We start from the raw sequence: 22,897 nt of genomic DNA, 5'->3' as shown, positions 1-22,897 counted from the left end.
TCTAATGCGAAAGTGCTTTAATCTGTGTTTTTATTGGTTTAAATCATCAGGTCTGTTTGTGTTCAAGAGACCTCTATGGATAATTTGGCTCCTGTTAAAATCCTCCTGAAGGTCTGAATCCTAAGTTATCAAAGAAAAAAGGTGAGCACACATTAGCAGATGCTTGGCAAGCCCCTGTCTGTGACAAGCCTAATAGCGTTGTAGAAATACTGATTTGTAACCTGAAACTGCTTTATTCATTTTTTATTTATTTATTTTTTTACCAGTTTGAATCACCAGGTCTGTTTGTTTTGGGGAGGAGGAGACCTCTAAGGTTAATTCAGCTCACAGTAAAAACATCCTAAACAATGAACACTGAAGGAATACTAACTGGGAGTTCATGCTTGGCACATGGGAGAAGTTTGAGCTGGCTGCCATCTGTAATCCTCACCGCTAAATGCTACTAAATCCTACACACTGCTCCTTTAACGCAGGCTGTTTTGAGCACCTGCTTATTTTTGATAATCAATTGGTTGCAACAAAGTCACTGCAGGAGTAAAATTTGTCTACAAAAAAGAAAATGTGCAAATATCTCCAGTTGTTGTTTAAAATCTGCTTGATAGCATTATGTCAAAACTGTGTGCTTGGAATACTACGTGAGGAGTGTTACGTACAATGTGCATCATGTCAACCCATAGACTGAAAAAAAACATTTCCTGTACCAGACTGTAAACATGCTCATTTCTGCTGTGAAGCTGCAGGTCTATGGAGATTTACTAAAAGAACTGCATTTTTTGGCACTGCTGTGTCGGCTTTGTTTTCCAGCTCTGGAGGCTGCTGCTTGGCTGAACCGTTCATATTTCTTGAACGTCATGAGCTATATTTAAACACACACAGAGGCTGTCCCATGACATACCATCAATTGTGGTCATGAACCCTGATCAGAACTGGAGCGTTTACAGTAAATCATACCATTTACTGTAGGTCTCAGGCTATTGTTTGCTGAAACACATGGAGAGTTCCTTTTTTTTATCTTTAACTTGAGCAACAAGTTGTGCAGTCAAAGAGGAAACTGTGGAGAAACTCTACTGGGCTAGGCAGTCAGCTTTTCCTGTGAAATTATTTGTCTATTATTTTGTTTTTTGTGTCTTTAAACACCTTCTCTGTCCACTTGCTGTGTCTACGTGACACTGTCTGAGCACATGTACAGCTTTATCTCAAGAGATCTGCCTGCATAAAACCCCCTCCCTCGACTCACTTCCTATCATAAGACTCCTTGCGCTGCCGTAACATTGGGCCCCACCTAACCTGTTTCACTGGCAGAGTGAAGTCTGAACATTGCGCAACAATAAATAACAACACCCCGTTCCAATAAATGATGTTTAATTAATCTTTGACAACAAAACAAATCAAATGAAAGTGCTGAAACAGTTCTGATACAGTGAGTGCTACAAAGTGATGGCTATATTTCAGGCAGATAGTTAACAGACAGACTTACAGTGGACATGTAACTTAAGATTTGAAGACATACAACATATAGTGGTTGGACCTTAATCCCTTACAATTTATTGCAGTCCACAAAAAAAAAAACACTCTTCCCTTTCTTTAAAACAGAGGTGCAATAACACAACTAAGCTTTTGTACTAGACGACATTGCATTGAACAAAACATTGCATCAACCCTCTGTACAATGTGCTTTTATATAATATATATACTGTTCAAAAGTTTGGAATCAGCTGTTATATTGATGTTTTTCTTCTTTCCTTCAATAATGGAGACTTAAACAGAAATAAAAACTGGATAATTCAGACACAAAATGTATGTTTTACATGTCAGAAGAAGAGGAATGAAATGATTCAAACTTCCAAGTGGTTGATGCCCCCACAGCATTGCACGACAGGGGAAAATCCTGTTGGAAATTGGATTTTGAATTTGTTTTCCTGTCCAGAAAAGCATCACTGACCCTCAATCATTATTGAACAACGATGCAACTGGGCTTTGGATATTGAGTTAGTGTATTTCTCTTTGGTCAGTCTACTCAATAATTAGATTAAAGAGGTTTAAACTGTGATTTGTCAGTCCAGCTGATGTTCCAGCGCGGCTAACCTCGGACTAACCTTCTGTTTCTGTAGTTTAGAGAGCAGCTTTGACTGGTGATCTCTTTTGTTCTTTTTCGACTTTGTCTCTTTGTCCTTTTATTCATCACTTTAATTAAGCCACTGTACAGTGTTTGTTGTTCTCCATGTGAAAAACAAACCCTTTATACAAAACTATTTGTGAAGGAGGACTTCCTACAACTCGTAGAGAAGTCCTCCCAGCTGTCTGACTGGATTTAATCAAGCTTTTGTGGCATGAGATTCCAAACTTTTGAACAGTAATATATTTGCAGATATTTATAATATACTCTATACAGTATGAAGCATCTTAAACATATTTATATTACTATGAAAATATCAAAAGTGCTGTATGTGACTCTGGAAAAAGAGAGTTGATTGTTGAGTCTCATTGACGGGTTTAAAAAAAGGAACGCTTTTAGTTTGTTGGTTTGGTCCAACTACCTATGAAATGGGAATGAGACTCAGGCATGGACTGTAAAAATAATGGATGAAGCTACCATGACATCACCCATTATTTTACCAACTTCCGTTTTGAAACTTTGTGTTAGTTTTGGCTGTTGCAATCTTTGTTTGGAGCCAGAGGTGACCACATTTGAGCGAGAGGGTGGATCTGACTGAGGAGCCGAGGACACTATCAGCAGACGGCCTTAAATGGTAAATGTACTGCACTTGTATAGCGCCTTTCTAGTCTTCCAACCACTCAAAGCGCTTTTACACTGCGTCACATTCACCCATAGACACACACATTCACACACTGGTGGCCGAGGCTCACCATACATGGTGCCACCTGCTACTCAGGAGGCATTCACACACCAATGGAACATGCCATCAGGAGCAATTTGGGAATCAGTATCTTGCTCAAGGATACTTCAACATGCAGACTGAAGGAGTTGGGGATCGAATAATCAATCTTCAGATTAGTGGAGCCACAGCCGCCTTAATAAATGTAAACAGGTGAGTAATACACAACTTCCTCCCCCGATTGTCATAAAGGGGAAATGTATCAGGCTGTAAACATTATTTATTTCAGCTGTGAAGTTTTAACATGGGGGTCTATGGGGACTGACTCACTTCTGGAGCCAGCCTCAAGTGGACATTCAAAGAACTGCAGTTCTGTCGGCCTAGTTTTTCAGCCGCAGACGATGCTACTTGGACTCAACAACTAACAATCTTTCTCCAGAGTTACATACAGCACATTGGGGTATCATATAGACATAGATATATACAAATATAGATATCTATTTCGCTACACAGTGGAACTTTAGCAAAAGCAAAGGAATGATTAACTGAGGTTTGTTAAGGCTTTATGTTGAGGTTTAAGGGGTTGCTGTAAGGCTACAGGAGACTGAAAGCGCACGCTCTGGTGCTCCATTACAAGTCAAATAGCTTCCACAGCTTAGTTTAATGTTAACATTAATATCGGAGTCCTGAGTGGACCCGGAGCCTGTATCATGAAGCAAGAAGCCAGCTATCTATAGCTTTATCAAAACCTGATAACAAGCCACCTACAGACCAATCAGATCACTGGGAATGTCGAGTCATCATTCTTACAAGGCCCAGTAGGATTTAGGGGGATATACTGGCAGACATGGAATGTAATATAATACCTATGTTTTATTTAGAGTGTGAAGTTGTGTTTTCGTTGCCTTACAATGACACATTTATATCAACATAGGGAGCAGGTCCTCATTTAGGGTGATTGCCATGTTGCACCGCCATGTTTCTACAGTAGCCTAAAACGGACAAACCAAACACTGGCTCTGGATAAGTCCACTGGCGTTTTTGTGTTGGCCACAGTACTAAGCAGCCCCTCCACGATGAGAAGTGTCAGAAAAACACGATTATGTTAACGTGAAATTTTTTCAATCAGTGTTTTTACCGGTTTAAATCACCAGGCCAATTTGTTTTGGAGAGGAAGAGACCTCTGCGGATAATTTGGCTACTGCTAAAAACCTCCTGAACAATGAACACTGAAGGAATACTAATCAGGAGGACTTTCAGCTGGTTGCAATGTGCAATCCTCACTGCTAGATTGATAAATCCTACACACTGTTCCTTGAATTGCTCCATGATTCTGATGTTTGTTGTAAGAAAATACTCTTTGACGAGAATGCGCTCAAAGCCGGACTGGTGAGCCCATGGTTAAGAGAACCTGCTGATAACCATTTTTGTAACGTTTATTCAGAATCAGAAGTCTTAGGTGACCCAGAGAAAGCCGGACAGATTGCTTCATGATACAGGCCCCTGAGTAAGTTACTAAGCGTAAGTACTCAAAGTGCACTCACTGGTGCCCCAGAGAGTTTATCAGCTTCCACAGCCGCAACATCTGTGCACCAATTACTGACTATTGGCTGTGCAGTTATTATCATGGCTGTTTAAACACTGTTTGTGCTTTGTGTGCAAGACAAACGTAACTACTGGAGTGAGAATAACAGAAAGCAGAGATAAGCCCTGCTGTTTGAAAAGTCTCACCTCTGTGATACTTGTGATAATTAATGGAAATGAGAGAGACCTGGGTAAAATTCTCAAAGACATTCTCACTAAACATGACACAGAAAGAGTGAGGCAGTGTTAGTCATATAACAGCTGGCTTTGGTTTGAGCTTAATGATGAAAGAGTAAAATTAAGCTTATAGTGGCAAGATTCTTGGCAAACTGTCTCACAACTGTTTAAGAGCACCACATACACTGAACAAAAATTTAAATACTTTTGTTTTGGCTCAAATTTTCCCGGCTTTTATAAACTCAAAAGACCCTCTTGAATTGTGCTTGTAAATTTGTAAAAATCCATGTTTGTGAGCACCTCTCCTTTTCTAAGACAATCACCACTACACAGGCGAGCCTGAAAAACAAGTGTTGCCTTTAAATGTTCGTTCAGTGTAGTTTTAAAAATCATCATTTAAATGATTATCACGACCTGATTAAATTCATAGATGACTTGTCTAAACTAATACTACAGCATTTGATACATATAACAATAAAAATGAATACAAACTGTTCGTATAACTGTTTCAGGCAGCAGTAGCATGTCCACATGGTGGTAGGTGACAGGGAGTTAGTTGCAGGGACCTACTTAAAAACTAATTATCTATGTTAATAGATAATTAGGCCTGAATCAATCATTACAGTAACATAATATTCACTGTAACATGACAGCAAGACAAAAAGCACAGTGCTTCTAAAAAAAAGTGTAGCGGGAACACTGGTAAAGGTTTTAAGTCTTTAGCATGAATATATGATAATGCAATTGTGGATTTAAAGCTGAGGTAGGGAGTTTAATTTTGGCGTCACTGGCCAAAAATCCCTTTATTAGCTTTGAGCATATTGTTGGTAAAGTCTGAGATAAAATTAAACTGCTGCACCTCCTCTTGACTTTTCAGGCTTTAGTGAATCCAGCCCTTACTGGGAGACAGACATTCCTATTGCCTGTTCTACATGTGCAGATGTGCTTACAGATCCATCCAGTGAAAGCCTGATTCAATGGCAAAGAATCCTGCAGAAAAAGTTGCTGTTCAAGCATCTGCAGCAACTGACTACACTGACAGTTTAGCGTCTGCAAACATTTAACACAGCTGCAGTTACATGTCCAATTTTATGGAGCTAACAATAGCCTCACTATCTGTCGTTACAGACCACCTCGCTGGGAGGAGAGTGGGCAGCAGCTCCAGAGACGGACCCCCAGTCAGCGGCTGCAGAAACCTCAATCCAGGCGGTGCAAACCATGGTTATGTGGGACTGGAGAGCCCTGACTTCGTGCCAGATCAGAACAAGTTAGACCCAGCGCTGCTGCTGGTCACCAGCCCACTCTGACACCCAACACTGGGGATTTATGCTGGCTGTCTTCCAAGCTGCTTCCTGCTTTCCTCCCAGGGAAACAGGGAGTGAGGCCAAGGGGCTGTGGGGCGGCTTACGTCTGTTTGCAAATGCTTGTCTCATTTGTAGCCTCATAAACACAGAGGAAAAAGCAGGGCAAGGAGGAGCTGAGAGAATGAGATGTATGAATCGCATGCATATGCCAGTGGTCGTCTGGTTTCTGCCTACCTCAGCGTATTCTAAATGGCAGTCTGATAATATGTAGATGTAAGGCACTGAAAATGAACTGACTTGCCTTTACACCCCTTGTGGAAAGTGTAAAGAAAATTAACGTCCTACGCACTCTCCCTACTCTCCCCATCATCCATGTTGGTGCAACTGTACTCCTTCTTCTTCTTCTTAGAAGTGTAGATCCTGCATACCCACAACAGAAAAAGAGCATTAGAAAACATGCCAAATGAGGGCAGTGAGTGTCATTTTGTATGACAAAGTTTGATCTCTAACCGGTAGCACAGGAACCCCAGCACCAGCAGGAAGACAGGGATGACAACAAGAGCAATCCAGTAGTATCGGGAAGTCTCTGTCAAGAGAACAGATTGTTTGACAGTTAATCCATCGACCCCAAAAGACTCTTGTAATATATATTGTAACAGTGTCTTTACAGGCCTCTGTACAAAACCAGTCACATAACTGCAGCATATTCAGAACGCTGCTGTCTGAGCCCAAGACTTGATTTCAAAATATTACCTAAATACCTAACCTAAAAAGCACCTACTAATTTGGGGCCAAAATGCATGTCTGATATGCTGCTCTGTGACAAGCCTTTCAGAGCTCTGGGACAGGTTTGCTCACCGTCCCCAGGGTCAGACACAAACATGCAGCAGCTTTCAGTTATCATCTACCGCAGATCTGGAATACACTTCCTGAACATCTGAGGTCCTTTGTTCGTTCAAATCAAAGCTTGAAATGTTTGTTGCCGCTGATTCTCCCAAGGTCATTTAAAGATGTTATATTGTTGTACTTCTATGATTCTTGTAGTTTTGTCTTGTCTTGTTTTTATAAATTGTCTTATTTTATTTGTTTTGTATGTTTGCGCTTACATAAAGCACTGAGTTGCCCTTGTGTCTGAAACGTGCAATATAAAAAAAACATGGACTGGATTGGATGAACAGGCAACAGTTTATTTTACCTCAATTACCTCAATCAAATAATGTGATTAGGCATGTGTAGCTAGCATCATAACTGAAAACACACTGTGGCCGCCGCCGCGTGGTGTATCAAGTAACACCCCTAGCTCACACAGGATGCGTCGCACCGCAGCTCGTTAACAGACGACGACACAAAGTTATTACCACTTTAACTGAAATATCTGTACCCCTTCCACCTCTGCATTAGCTTGGAATCATGTGTGGGGAGCCCCTAATTAAACTTAACTTCTCACCTAAGGAGTTGATCCCCAGAGATATCACTCACCAGGCAATATATTTGGCCTTTGTCCTTCTAATGACAGAATTATGGGTTTAGCTCAGGATATTTCTCGACCTTAACAACAACTCTCTCGTCACCCATTCTTTGGATGAGTTCACTTTATGCATCCATGGTGAGGAGAGGAGTTGTGTTGCCACAGGAGCAGAGAAGAAGAGCTGTTATGGGAGCTGGTATGAACAAGCAGAGAGTGAGTGGGAAAAGATGCATTTAATTCCAGGGGCGGTGAGGCTGCAAACAGGACAGTTGCGTAAAGTGCCACAGGGTAGTGCATCTAGGAGTGCTGATGCGTATCTAGCCACTGCCAGTGTAGGGTTGTTTTGGCCTTTACGCTAGCAGCGGAGGTAGTAACAGCTGTGAATTGGCATCTTTGTAGGACTGGACGTCTCGGCAACATCTTATACATGTGACTCACTGCCAGCAGCTGATAGCAGTTAGCTGCTAACTCAAAGACGAAGAACAGCAGCCGAATATTTCCACAAATTAGGGTCCAGAATGAGGTCCAGGAGCTCCTTACCCCCCGAGCAGAGGCTGAGATCAGCCGCCATATAACAGGGACAGTAAATGATTGTTAATGCCATGTTATGCCATGTTGCCGATGCATATGTTACATGTTACACGAGAGGCAGGCACTGTTGTGTTACATGTCACACCTGTTACGCTTCTTTTGCTTCTGGAACGCCAGCATGCTGTCTAAAATCACACACTGTGGCAACATGTTTGGTTTTGTATTAAAAAAAAAAGCAAAGCCAACGTAAGGAAGGGACAATGTTGTGGCCCTGTCGTGGGCTTCAGACAATTTTTTTCTTTGTCTTTTCCCTGCAGTCTCTCCTGTCACCTCTTTTCTCTGCACGTTTTGTGAAGCAGATTCATAAAGCTGTCAGGATGAGCCCAAAATGATCTCTTAAGTTAAAAAAACATCAGCTCGTGCTGGCATGTCTTTGCCTCAGTTGCCTACAACTCAAAGAATTTCCCTCTAAGCACGCCCACTCACATCTCTTCATTGTCTTGGTTTGAATCATGCCATGTCTAACATAACCTTGTGCTCTGGCTGAACACATCTTAACACTGCTCTATTAACAGTCACTTTACAGTGATTCACAGATTAGTGGTGTAACAGTTTATCGGCAAATTGATGACAAAGTCACAAAACATCATCCACGTGTTCTCTTAACCTGCTGGTGCCTTGATAAAGACATTACACTGAAACTGTAATTATCAGCACTACCCAACACCAAACAAAGACATTCTTTGCTATTGGACATGCACCTGCATGCTGGGTCTACCCAACAACATGTGTTTGATATGGGCCATTTACTAGTCTGAGTTTGTGTTTAGGTATTTATACATGTTATTGTTTTTTATTGTTATGCTATTTTGTGGCTTATGCTTGATGTTTTTTAAGGCCCTTCTTTAGGGATATATTTTTTTAAATGTAAAGCAAATACAATAATGCTAATCTTATGACCCATATTAGAGTGGTGCAGGAATGAGTCTTAAAACACGGAAATGAGTAAACATTTTAGCACTTGAGGTTCCCTCGTCTTGAAGTGAACGGGTTCTTGGTTACATGCCTGAAATAAGGTCAGTGGTTCACACACGCTTAAGAGACTTTCATGTTTTGTTCTACGACATAAGGCCCATCAATAAATACCCCATTCATTAAACGGTTGCTCTCAAGTGGCTAAATGAGACTACAACACGGCTTTAGAAGAAGAAAGAAGAATGATACTTTATTAATCCTTGTGGAAATTACTTTGTCACAGCAGCAGTGTATTCCTCGGGCACACAAGACAATAATGCCATTGAAGTCATGTGACTGTGGAGGTTGCAATTACGCTTCAAAAATCCTACAATGGGTTTTCATTTGTGAAGATTATCTTGCTGAAAAAAAAAATGTACGTATCATACACTTTTGTTTGAGCTTATCTTCTAAAATAATCCAAAGTCCAATGGAAAAATCCTAATGGCTTGTTGACGAGGGAACCAGGGCGAATTTCATGTTAATTAAATATCATCCTGCAGCATTTTATGATGTCATCCTTAATTTTATTTCGTTGTTGTTCATTTTTTTGCACTGTTCACAACCTCCAATGCAGCTTAAAATATAGAAAAGTGTGATTCCTATATATGAAAAAATGCTCATTTTTAAAATGTGACTTTGTTACAGTGACAAGAGTAAATATTATTCCTCAGTTTCACCCCTGCTTGTATTTATGAATAGAAAGAATGAATGAAAATGCTTTGAGAAAAACATCTTTGACATTGCGGTACTCATTTCACAACCCCAGTCACACTAAGTCAACAGGAAATTCTGAAACATATGCGTACTGTAACCTTACAATAACTGCGTCTCATGTTTTGACTGCCAAGTGAAAAACCAAAGTGAGAGACTGAGCAGACGTTGATTTCATTCACACTTCTACTGGCTCAATATTTGTTTAGTTTCTGTATCTTATCTGAATCTGTTTTTTAATCTGTTCTGGGATGTAACCCACATCTGATACAAATATAAACAACAATCTCATTTACCTGGATTTGGTTTGTCACTACCTCCTCCATTCAGAAGCTTAGCATCTTCAGTGCAGTTGGCTGTAAAATGAACATTTTGTTGTGAACATCAAGTAAATAAAAATAAAGATTTCACTTTTAAATTTTACGTCAGTGCAATAACCATGATCTAAAATATTCATATATTAAGTAAAGTCTGACAGTTAATGATGACTCACTCCAGCAGGTCCCTGTGCGCTGCCTCTTCTAAACAGAAAGAATTGATTTTCAGTCAGTCATTGTTATACAATGCGCTAATGTGCACTGTCAATATATGGCACCAGTATAAGAGGGGAATTCTTAAATCTTCTCATCACACATAATCAGTATTATTAGGACTGGAACACTTAAACCAACACAAATCAGAGTATTTTACTTAACTTTAAAAACTCTGCGTAATATCTTTCATGTGTATAGTTCATATGTTTTACGTGTCAACAGTGTCACACCTCAGAGATGCAGTCACGTGTATAGATGACCACAGTTAGGCACCGAGAGGTAGCAAGAGTCCGGTTGTTTTTCATCTCCACCAGCTTATCCACACCCTCCTCTTGGTTTGCCAGGACGTAGTGCTAAAGCCAACATATGGAAGACAATAAAATCATGACAGCTTTCACCTGTGCTCTTCCTGCTATGACAAGCAAACGTGTCTGCCAGGAGAAAGGTGTGTGCAGGAGTTTTACCCTGGGGTTGTTTTACTCACAGAGTACATGTGTTATGTCACAGAAAGTTTTGAAAACACTGAATTAAAATGAGCAATAGTGGCTTGTCTAACTTACACTGCTGTTGGCCCACGAATAGAGACAGTCGGTGGCATTGAAGTTAGGGACGCTGTAACGTGTCAGTCTACCATCTTGGATGACGGAGCAGGTAATGTCCTGAGCAGTGGAAAGCTTTAGCAAAACTGGGAAGAACAAAAAAGACAAATGCATTACCAGACACACGATCTTGTCTTACAGTTTATTCTAGATACATACTGGATTAACCTGGTAACCTTGTTTTGGCTGAAACCAGGTAAGCATTATAAAGGAATACTTCACCCCACCAGTTGATCATTTTTATATCAGTTCCTGTGTGAGGTTGAAATCATGAAGAAAATGTTGTCTTGCATGTCTCCACTGCGAACAAAGAATCCAAAAGCAGAGCAAATTCTTGATGTATTTAAGTAAACAGCAAAAAACTGCTTCAAACAATCCGTTCACAATCTCTCACACAACTTGTGCAGTATAAACCAAGCCTCATTTGCAATACATAGCTGTATCTTGCCGCCGCCCTTCTGACTAACTCTGAAAGAGAAAGTGTAGAAATGTTTTACTTTCAGTCCCAGTCAGAAAGGGCTGACAAGGGCAACATGTTTTGGAATAGTGAGCAAACTACTAGATAAATGAGATATAATGAAAGTTTTGGTGTTGTTAAACACGTTGATGATGATGTCAATTCATCAACTATTTTTGGATTCTTTGTTCACCGCGGAGGCATGAGAGAAAAACAAAGTTTTCTTCATGAATTCAACTTCACAGGGTGAGTAACTGATTAGTAAAGTATTTCTTTAATCCCTGTATGTCACTGTGGCTGCCATGCCTAACTTACAAGTATCTGGTAACAGGGTGTTGAAATATTAAATGGACTTGCACTTGTAGAGCACTTTTCTTGTCCTCCAAACAGGCAAAGTGCTTTTTACACTACACACATTCATACACTGGTTGCCAAGGCTACAAGGTGCCACCCGCTACTCAGTTTTTAACAAACTTGGAGTTCAGTACCTGGCTCAAGGATACTTTGGCATGTGGACTGCTGATCTTCTGATTAGTGAATGACCTGCAGCCACAGCTGCCCAGCCACATATTCACACACTGGTGACTAAGGGCTACCAAACAAGGTTCCTCCTTGTCATACACACACACACACTCACACACCGGTGGAACAACCATCGGGGGGGTTAGTATCAGAAAGCAACCAGTACTACAATCCTGTGTAAGTTATTTCATTATAATTTAATTAGACCTAACTTTACTTAGTTATCTGTCCTCTGTAAGCACAATATTAACTAAAACCAGTCAAGCTGCAGTTACAGTTTACATCCATGCCTGTGAAGACATGGATGCTTCACACACATCCCCAACCCAGCAGCACAGAAGTTCTATACAATCAGCATAGTTTCAAGGAGGACACCCAAGATTAGTGTCACCAATTCGGTACCTGATCAAATGTTTCCCCTTCTGTTCCTGAGATGCGGTGTTGAGTAATGGCCCGCAAAGAGTTTTCAAAGAGATAATGATGTCACTGTGAAATTGACCTTTGACCATTTAGATAAAAAATGTCATCACTTCATAATTTTATCCTGTTAGACATTTGTGTGAAATTTTGTCATAATAAGTGTATGATTTCAGTAGTTATGACTAAAACATGTTTTGTGAGGTCACAGAGACCTGACCTTTGACATCCAACCACAAAATTCTATCAGTTCATTCTTGAGTCCAAGTGGATGTTTGTGCCAAATTTGAGAGAACTTCCTCAAGGCCTTCTTGAGATATTGCATTCACGAAAATAAGACGACCTTTGTCCACCAAATTCTAATCAGTTTACTGTTGTCAAGTCTAAGTGGACATTTGTGTCAGATTCTCCCCAGGTGTTTGTGAGATATTGTGTTCACAAGAATGAGATGGATGCAAGGTCACAGTGACCTTGACCTTTGACCACCAAAATCTAATCAGTTTATCCTTGAGTCTAAGGGTGCTTTCAGACCTAGAGTTGTCTTGCTTTGGTCTGAATCAGGGACTAATTTTGTTCCAAAGTTGTATAATTGCCTAGAGTTGGTTGGTGTTCTCACGCTAGCATTTACAAGCGGACCAGATAAAATGCCTTGTGTGAGAAAGCTGCTCTTGATTGGTCAGAATTTCCATGTGGGAAAAATCCAGGAAGTAAAGCAAACGTTGAAGAAGAGTACACTTGCAAGATAAATGTGACACTTTCTAATGTCACAATGGAGGGACAACTACGCAGGTTGATTTTAGCGCTGCTCATCGTGGACTATATTGCTGTCATTGTTCATTTTAGTCAAAGCATACAGTTTGAAAACGAGGCGCGGCTCCAACTAGAAAACAATGTTTTGATGCATTGGATGTGCTGAATGTGCATATTAAGGCAGTACAGGAGGAGGTGCACATTAATAATCCTCCAGGACTGTAACATGCTCATGTTTAACCCAAACAATGTGTCATGTGACTGCAGTTGGTTCAGATCCAGGTAGGAACACGTTCTCACCACAGACGAACAGCACTAGAGTTGGTTTGTAACTGAACTGAGACCACCTCTTCAAGAAGGTCTCAGTCTGGTTGTTTTGGTGCACACCTGAGTGTGATTGCTGTGTTCACACCTGCCCGAACGAACTGCACTTAGGGGGCAAACAAACTTGAGTTTGATTGAACTGAACCGAACAGGGCAGTGGATGTTTGTGCTACATTTAAAGAAATTCCCTCAAGGCTTTACATGGACAACCTGAAAACATAATGCCTATACAGCTGCACCTATCGCCAAAGGCATAATAAGAAGTGGTAAAACCATATACATATATTAGGACCCTGTACAAGCCAGGACCACAGTGTTAAATATTGCTGACTTGTAGTTAACGGTTGTAAACCCACTACTTGACAGCGCAGTGTGTCAGTTTTGGTCTCACCCACTGCTGGAGCCAATCGGTGAAAGAGTACAGACGCACCCTCCGCATGTTTCGGTATTTCCCAGCTGAAAGACCGTCCCTACTGCTCACGTGATGGCCCGCGCTTCCCAATCCACGTGCACTAGCACACGAGGAAACGTCGCCTAGCAGCAGCAGCAGCAGCAGCCAGATGATGAAACATTTCTACATACTCTATCAAATAACCCGCACTGTCCGCACTGTTTGGAAACAAGTGTCGAGGAAATCCGCAGCGTGGTTTGCAGTAACAACATGGCTCAGCAATAAAAACATCCAGATTTATAATGACTTATTCTATGATCATGAATAAATCTATTGCTGACGAATACCGATAAAGTTGAGCTTTCCTTATCCTCTGTCCTGAGGACAATATGGTCTGTGTGTGAAGAATGTATAATTACATAAAGTAACTTCTCGTCATAAATGCTCAAAGCGTGTGTCAGCTATAAACCCTCGCTCTGATGGAATAAAAAAAAAACTTTTGTGTGATGAGCAGGTTATGATTCACTGGCGATGATGCAGTACACCACATACAGCAAATCCTGCGAGTCAATGAACAGACAAACTCTTAACGTTAGACTTTAGTTATTCAGCAATAAATTATAATACTTACAGGCAAAAATCAGCAGGTGAAACACATGCAGCAGCATCCTCTCCGCTCCGCAAGTGCACCACAGACAAGATCTCGTGACTCTCGGCGAGCCTCAGCGCGTGTGAGCTCTCTCCTCTCTTTCCTCACTGATGTGCCTTCATCAAGTGCCGCCTCTCCTCTCGCTGACTCTCTCTCCAATCTCCGTAAATTCGATGGACTTCCCCGACAACCACACTCCCCGGCTGGCACGCTGTCACTGTCCGTCTAATGTAGTTGGCTGAAATCACATCACACCACTAGTCTCTCAACAGGGGCAGGGAGGTGCGTCGCTCTTACCTCCCTCCACCATGTATGTATTCTCTGATGCAATTTACCTCCACCTATCGGCAGCACAGCACACCGGTTTAGCCTCTTCACAATGGCTCCTGTTTGTTTCAGGATTTACTTTAAACTCTTATTAATTACTTTTAAGTTCATAGCTCCAGATTATAATTCAGACCTGTTAGTCCCTTATGACCCTCTGCGTTGTTTGAGACTTTGAGACATAGTTCGAGGATATAATGTCTGTGTGAGTCTTCTTTATTTTACTTTTTACTTATTTGTTTTATTCTCCTAGTGTTTTAAAGGCGTTACGTTTTAATGTGCAGCACTTTGTAGGTAACTGATTTGAAAGGTGCCATATAAATTAAGTTTGATATTATAATTATTTACAAGATAATATAACATTTCAAATGGATCAACAGCTGTGTGTCTACTGTCTATTCCTACCCCACCCCCCACCCCAAAAAACACCTTATTTATACGTGATAAATAAATGAATAAATAAAAGAATAAACCCTATTATATATAAATAAATAAATGAGCAGCTGTATGTACAGCTCTGCTTGTAATTTCACACACCCTGGCAGGATTTCTGATATGTGCACCATTCTTTAAAGAAAACATGAGTGATCAGGCAAAAGACTTCTTGTATATATATATATATAGAGAGAGAGAGAGAGAGAGATTCATATTAAATTATCAGGCATCACAGAATAGCATGATGATTAAACAAAACATTGCAATTATTAAATACTGAGATGGTCCCAAGTTAAAAGTTTGCGTGCCATTAATAGTATGTATTTACCCTTTTGGCATCAGTTTGCAGTCTGTTGTGATAGTTGTTCTTGCCAAAAAGCCTCCAGCTCTTTGATAAGTTTGCATTTTGGAGGACGGACATCTCTGAGGCCGACAGGAGTCATAGAGGTGTCAGACTTGGAGTGGAGCGTGTCCGGCTCCAGGTCTGAGTTTGGATTGCTCTGGCCCTCTGTGGCCTCTCTGTCTGCGGTGAACACATGGTTAGAAACTGGTGGCTTGTGGTCTTGGCATTTGGTCTGTGTCTGGGGCCGTACACTGAGCAGGGCATGGGTCTGCAACTGTAAGTTTGAGTCTCAAGGCAACTGAATCGAACACAACTGGACTTAGTTTTGTCTTTAGTCGTTAGAGTCACATGAGGCCATTTTGCACTCTAACTACTCATGACCACTGGCAGCAGGAGATTCAACCACAGTCGCTGACACACCATTGGAGCACTAACAAACCAAAGACATCATTGGCCCTGTGTAGACCTCCTCAGAGGTTAAATACCTGGATTTTTCCACACCAGTTTGTCAGACTAGTTCCAGCCTAGTCAGACAAGCATGAACTGATGAAGACTCTTGGATAAGAGGTGAAACGTCTTCTAAGAGTCTTCTAAGTCCAGTTGCGTTTGATTCAATTGCTTTGAGATAACTATGACCTGGATAAATGAGAATATCCACCGGCATGTAAGTTTGAAATCTTCCTAAAGTGGCTCAATGGTTTTAAGGTCAGGAGACTGTCATGGTCACTCCAGAACCTTCACTTTTTGATGCTGTAGTCACTGAAGGGTTGACGTGCCCTTGTGGTTTGGATCACTGCCATGTTGGAAGGTCCAAGTATGTCCCATGTGCAGCTTTCAGCCTTATGAACCCAACCTCCCTTCAGTATTTTCTTATAATCACCCACTCAAATATCAGAGATCCACCTCCATGCTTCACAGTAAGGATGGTGTACTGTTTGTCATCGGCCTTGCACAAGAAATTAAGTTAAGACATTTTATTTTGAAGTACAGTGAATTTGCGGCACAGAGCTTTTATTTTAAAGTGCAGTTTACTGCTGGGGAGTTTATGAGCACAACTGTATCTGTGGTCCAGGAGGAGCAGCCATCACACTGCCATGAGTCATGGGTGGATTATGAGACAGCGGACCCTTACGTGGCCCCACCAACCCTCTTACAAAGGAGTAAGTCATACAAACGTTGTGCTTGTGTGCTTTATGTGTTTTAATTAAGCAATACAAGATTATGTAAGCATAAAATGAATTTATATGTGTGTGTGTGTGTGTGTGTGTGTGTGTGTGTGTGTGTGTGTGTTTTTTTGAAGACTTCGGTTTACTGGAAACAAGTTGCAAAAACACTTCACATCATTAAATTTTACTTGTCAGCAAAATGTTGCGTATTTACACATCAAGAAGTTACAACATTATCATTCATTTGGAGTCATATTTCTGTCCCCCTGATGAGTTTTAGTCCAACAGTCACTCTCTTTACCACTGGCATTAGCCTCCTGAGGAAAATGTCTGCCTCTTTATCAACTACTAAATGCTCCACTATGTTCACCAGCTAGTTTTTAACATTTTAAAAGCACATGCCCCGTGCACAGCACTGTGAGCCCTTATAACTTGGTGCAGGTGATGGCAGGAAACATTGGGTTGATAAATAAGTAGATGCACCACACACAAGGGGGCTGAATTGCTTCCTCTTGTGATTTAATCTTCATTTGAAAAGTTACAATCAACATGTTTCGCCCATGGCTTCATCAGGTTTGCTATTACAATACAATACACAGGTGTTTTTTACAAGGCTGCAGCTACAAACCTATTATTTCATCATGTCAACAAGTGATAGGTGTGCCCATGACCATGGCTACATCAGGTTTGTTGTACAAAACAATACAATACACAGGTGTTTTTTTTTTTCAAGGCTACAGCTGCACTGAATCCAGTCAGCAGCAGGGTGGGTAATGTCCTGAGTAGACTCCATATATGGTCATGTGTACACACCTATCATTTCATGATGTCAACAAGTGATAGGTGTGTAGACATGACCATATATGGAGTCTTTTCAGCACATTATCCACCCTGCTGCTGACTGGATTCAGTGTTGTTAAAAAAAACCTGTGTATTGTAGTGTTTTGTACAACAAACATGATGAAGCCATGAGCAAGATGTGTTGTTTGTGAGATTTTGAATAAAGATTAGATGAAAAGAAGAAGCAGTTCAGCCATCTTGTGTGTGGTTTATTTAGTCTGTAACTGTGTCTGTCTGCTGCTGGGTGCTGGGAGGTTTACAGCTTCTTGTCTGAAATAGATGAATGCCGAGGCTTTGAACGACACTATGTGGTGAGAATAAACCAGAACAATAAAGTTGCAGAGCGACAGTTAAACCACGAGCTACACTGTGATGCTATGTAATGCTGAAGGGACCTGCTAATTCATCAGCCACCCCCTTTTACATAGTGACATTGTTTTCACATTGTCATTTTATGCACTGTTATTGTAAAAATATTGATTATAGCCACTTAAAGTTATTAAAGTTTTTATTTATTAGTCTTCTCTGAGGTCTTAACCACTATTAGCACTCTATTAGCAGAGGTTTAAAGAGTAGGTTCCCATTTTGTAACTGTGTCTGGCACGCACACAGACGTGCACACACAGGAGGATACACAGATCTTTTAGTGGTTTCACACCATCCCACAACACGACACTTAAAGGGCTGTTGTGGGGCCTTTGAGTCCAAAGTCAGCCTCGCTGTTTATTGAGCATTATACGACAGTTCAGAAAGCAATCCCACCTCTTTGACTTAGACCTCACCTCTCAGCAGTACACCAAATAAAGTAGCACAACAATAATAGTATTAATTATAAAACTATATATTTATAGGGATATGAATCACGTTGTTTCAGAAGTTCTAGTGTCATGTATTTGCAACTTAAGTTTAAAGGTCAGAAACCGGATGAGACAGCTCCCACAGACATCTATAGTTCACCCACCCTGGACAGCTGGTGGAAGTAATGTGCCAAGAGTGCTGCAATGCAACGTGCCTAGCAACCAAGCATAAACGCAGACAATCTAGGTTTCAGATTCTTCCAAGAATCACTTTCACAAATGTTATATGATGAAGCAAAAGCATTAAACACTTTAATTAAAGACACACAATATGTTCTGGTGAGAAACAGTGGATGTAATTTCATTGACACAAGTCTCCACAGGTCACATGAGGCTGTGGTGGTTCAGTCTTTGGGTCCACATATCAGTTTCCCTGGGCCAGAGACTGAACCATAAATTGCTCCTGATGATAACACATGGTTGTTCAGTGCTATCTTTACACGAGTGTGTGTGAGTTTGTGAATGGGAGTGAAACTGTGAAGTGCTTTGCATGCAAGCTCAATATTAATGCCATCCATTTACCTTTAAGAGCTTAAAAATAACCAAGTTTAATAAGTAAATAACATACATTGCTACAGCACATACAAAACCTAAATCTTTACTTTTCAGTTGTAGAATTAAACTAATCTACAAAACATTAGCTAAGATGTACAGTAGCTGGTTTCCTCCATTATTTTGTCTGTCTTTGATTTATGAGTGTGTCTCTCACACACTGATGCAGTCACTCTTGTCAGAGAGCAGATCCTCGGGGTCAGCTGACTGCAGAGGTGAGTAGACGTTGCACGCGGTGGCTTTAAGCGCATCATTGCAGGACCACTCCCTCTCCTTCACCATCTCAATCGACAGCTCTATCTGCTTCTTCACTGGCTTGGACGACAGACATCTCTGAGCCCGACAGGAGTCAGGAGAGGTGTTAGACTTGGAGTGGAGCGCATCCGGCTCCAGGTCTGAGTTTGGATCGCTCTGGCCATCTGTGGCCTCCCTCTCCAGTGTGCACATGGTTAGAAACTGGTGGCTTGTGGTCTTGACGTTTGGTCTGTGTCTGGGGCCGTACACCGCGCAGGGCATGGGTCTGGCCTTGAAGGCCTGTCGCTCCTCTTTCGGCCCCAGCTTCCCCAGCTCTGCCACAATCTTCGCCTCCTTCTTCCTCCTCTCTCTCTCCAGGAAATGGAAAGGCTGTGGTGAAGCAGAAGCAGAAGCAGAAGCAGCAGCAGAGGTTTGGTTACGCCTGGCCTCACGGGTATTACTGCAGCTTCTGCTTCGGTTTGATCGCTGACCGGTGCGACGGCTGATAATTTCATAGAGAGGCAGATGTATGTGCGCCGGTGCCGGTGATGCCCTGAACTTTTTCTGGCATTCCTGGAGCTCCTCCAGCTCCCGTCTCAGCAGCATGTTCTCCAGCTCGATCTCTGAGCGAGTCCGCACCTTGTGTCTCTTCCTCTCCTCCTCTCTCAGCATCATTTGGAACGGTTTGGGCACAGTGACCTTGGAGTTTGACCTGACCCCAGTTTGGCGGGGCAGTCTTCCCCGTGGTTTGGGACAGGAGACCTTGGGCTGGAATCGAAACTGCTTCTGGGTCGTCATTTCTTCAGGGCTCAGCAGGAAGTCTCTGGGAGAAAATAGAAGAGAATGAAATGTGACAACAAAGGATCAACAACAAAGCTTCAAGAGTTAACTTCCTTTCTGTCTCTCCATCTGGGCTTCAACTCCAAGAACCGCTATTTAAGAGCATGTCTGCTATGACTTCACCAACCTCCCAAAGGTTCGGTCCTGGCCAGAAGTCTTTCTTGGATTGTCCAGCTCCAGTTCCCCCATGCTGTCCGCACAGAGCTCTGATTGGTCGGAACTGCTTGATGTGTCATGGAAGTCCAGTTCCTCCTGGGAATTGATCCTCTGGAGTTTCCTGGCAGGGCCGCTGCTGCTGCACAGTGCAGAAATGATATATGAGGGATGGCAAAGGTGAAAGTCTATCCACCACCCCTCCCACTCGCCGCCTTAACTTTTGTCCTTGTCCCACTGTGTTTCCCCCCGACGCCATCGAGCGCTGTTAAACTATAACCGCGACCAGCTGCGTAGCATGCCTACGTTAAAGGACGGCTTTTTTCGTTAGTGTCTGATGCTGTGCATCACTGCCCAAGCACCGAATTTCAATGACTTCAGAGTGAGACCAGGTTGCCAGCTGCAGAAAAAATACAACTTCTATATTATATCTAATCTGGAAAAAGTAGATGAATGTAGCTGAATATGATCACCGATCTTGACCTTTGACCTTTTTAAACTCTGTAACACAGTCACTGCATTCAGTGGAAGACAAGCCGTCCAAACAAACTATGATTTTGCTGTCTTTATGCATGAATGGCCCTCGACAAAACAGCCACCATGTGGAAAAAGATAAAGGTCAGAATTATGCGTAGTGTTGTGGTCAGTGATTTCTCTTGAAACACCCTTACTCGTGATGAAAGCATGAGACTACAGCTAATGAATAGGAGAAGTGAGTTTCTGAGTTACTGTTTTAGCCTGCCAGGGTTACTGTCATCACGAGACAACATCCACTGTGAATAACATCACACATTAGTTTTGGAAATTACCTGAAAACACACTCTAAATACACTTTACGCCATGACAGGAAACTGCCAAGTAAGCATGGTTTCTGTAATTTGAAGGTGAAAACCAGCTGAACATTGAGGTGAACAGTGGGTTGAATTTGTTTTAAGTCATCATAGAAGCAAATTCAGTGGCTTTATTTCAGTGTGAAGCAGATCTTCTAATACAGTGGTTCCCAACTGGTGGGTCACTTAACAATGACAGCAAACTAGCTCCACAACATGGCCAGATGCAAGTATGACACTGAATGTGTTAAACTGTTCGGACCTTGGACTAATGACTAATGACAAAGGAGAAATCTGGACCTCGTGACTGGAACAGTTGGGAACCACAGCTCTGATACATTTAGCTGTTAAGTTAAAATAAGATGTCATATTAAAACACATTCCTATTCCCTTGCTCATAATGCTGATTGTCTACAGGATTCAGTAATTATTGTGGGCTTTAGACAGTCTTGCAGTTGGTTTATATGCATGTTAGGATTGCTTTCCATGTTTCTTGTGTGCCATGTGTATCTGTTTTATTGTTACACCTGACCTTTAATCGGCTTCATGTAAAAGTTTCTGTTGAAATCCTGTTGAACCTGGAGTCATATGTTGCAGATAGACACATTAAAAAAAGTTGTCGTCTGTTTATTCATTATTTATTACAGAATTCACCCTAATTTTAGGCTAGTTTAGGTTTTAGTAGTTTAGTTTTAGCTATCATGTCTATTGAAAAGCAGCTTAAGACAAATAGAGCATGTATGTCCCTGTCCCTGTTGGTTAATGTCTCATAGGACACATATCCAACCTGATTGACAGCCTTTCCTCTCTGCTCTGTCTTCTCCCCAGACTGGCGTCATCCTCCTCTCCGTGCCTCTCTTTGCCCTGGCTGATGTACATCCTCTCCAGCTCGGCCATGTTCCTCAGGTGAGCAGCCTTCAGCTCCTCCAGCCTCCTGTAGTACTCCTGGTTGGAGAAGTAAACGTGCTGCTCCCTCTGCAGACCGTAGATCTCCAGGGACAGAGACCTGCGAACGCATCTGCCACCTTGTCTGTCCTCGCTGCACTCTGAGTCCTGATCGTACTCCTGAAGGGTGGAACATAGTGCTGTTTGATAAATGCATCAGGGTCATAATGTTTCATAATGTAAAAGCACTTTGCTGTTTGATTATCAGTAAAGTATTTCTGATAATGTTTCTTTTTACTGTGGTAAACATTTATATACTCACAGACTTACTGTATTTTAACTTTTCTCAGATTAGGTGTTGCAAAAGCACTGATGATGGGAGAGGTAATGAATCCTTGTAGATGGTTCACACAAACTTTTAAAAAGGTCAGCAATTTCACAAAAAGTCATAATGTGGTTTTTACTCAGGATGCACTGCAAGCATTGCATATTTTTATGCAACAACTGTGGTCGCATTTCAAAGCTAAAGATTTTTAAAGACCTGGGTTGAAGGATGTGGGGTGACAGAAGGCAGCTACAGTAGGTGATTTCCATCTTTATGCATCTAAAAATAAAATGTGGCATTCAAATCTTCCATTAAATCTATCCATAGCATGCATGTTCAGTGTCTCAATAATCGATATGAATATAATACAACTCCACACACTGAAGAATTTGAAGATGTTTCATTTCAGCTACATTAACTTGAAATGTGTATTAATTTTGAAGGCTAGTAGGCTTTCCACATTTTGCAGGCAGTTTTAAATGTAGTTTATTATCTTTAGAACAGACGCACTGTGCATCCTTAAATCCTCACCTCACTGGTGCAGTCCTCATCTCTGACAAAGTAATCATCTCTCTCGTCTCCATACAGAGCCATTAATTCCTTGTTTTCCAGAGAAGTTGATCGGTACATCGCTGTCATCTTCCTCCTTATTCTCCAAAAAAACAAAAACTTCACAAAAGTCTGAAGCACAGCAGAGCAAAGCTTCTGTGCGTCCTCTGTTGCCTCGGTTTGCACACTGACCTGCTAAACAAGTCAGAGCAGGACACAAACAAAGATTAGCACACACTTTACTGTACTGACAAACACACACACACACACACACACACACACACACACACACA

At 41.5% G+C, this 22,897-nt stretch overlaps 1 protein-coding gene and 1 long non-coding RNA gene across 2 annotated transcripts; one reads left to right on the top strand and one right to left on the bottom strand.

Moving 5' to 3' along the window:
• The first annotated feature begins 11,275 nt into the window (after nucleotides 1–11,275).
• Nucleotides 11,276–21,811, top strand: LOC125903664 (uncharacterized). Its single transcript, XR_007451327.1, has 3 exons — nucleotides 11,276–11,464; nucleotides 16,446–16,533; nucleotides 21,674–21,811. It is a non-coding gene; the product is annotated as an uncharacterized LOC125903664 (long non-coding RNA).
• LOC125903661 (protein FAM161A-like) lies at nucleotides 18,393–22,694 on the bottom strand. Its single transcript, XM_049600715.1, has 4 exons — nucleotides 22,587–22,694; nucleotides 21,633–21,910; nucleotides 19,990–20,157; nucleotides 18,393–19,845 (listed from the first exon to the last, which is right to left on the bottom strand). Exons 1-4 carry the CDS (start codon nucleotides 22,692–22,694, stop codon nucleotides 18,942–18,944), a joined length of 1,458 nt encoding a protein of 485 aa, XP_049456672.1. The 3' UTR covers nucleotides 18,393–18,941.
• Nucleotides 22,695–22,897: the final 203 nt, after the last annotated feature.

This window comes from Epinephelus fuscoguttatus, linkage group LG16 (genome assembly GCF_011397635.1).
Source record: "Epinephelus fuscoguttatus linkage group LG16, E.fuscoguttatus.final_Chr_v1".
NCBI classification, from domain to species: domain Eukaryota; kingdom Metazoa; phylum Chordata; class Actinopteri; order Perciformes; family Serranidae; genus Epinephelus; species Epinephelus fuscoguttatus.
This window is presented reverse-complemented; position numbering and strand designations above follow the sequence as displayed.

Coding starts and splice junctions, on each gene's coding strand:
- LOC125903661 (XM_049600715.1), bottom strand. CDS start 22,694: ATGACAGCGATGTACCGATCAACTTCTCTGGAAAACAAGGAATTAATG. Junction 21,911..22,586: donor ATGAGGACTGCACCAGTGAG/GTGAGGATTTAA, acceptor TCCACCCTTCAG/GAGTACGATCAGGACTCAGA. Junction 19,846..19,989: donor CAGGACCGAACCTTTGGGAG/GTTGGTGAAGTC, acceptor ATTTTCTCCCAG/AGACTTCCTGCTGAGCCCTG.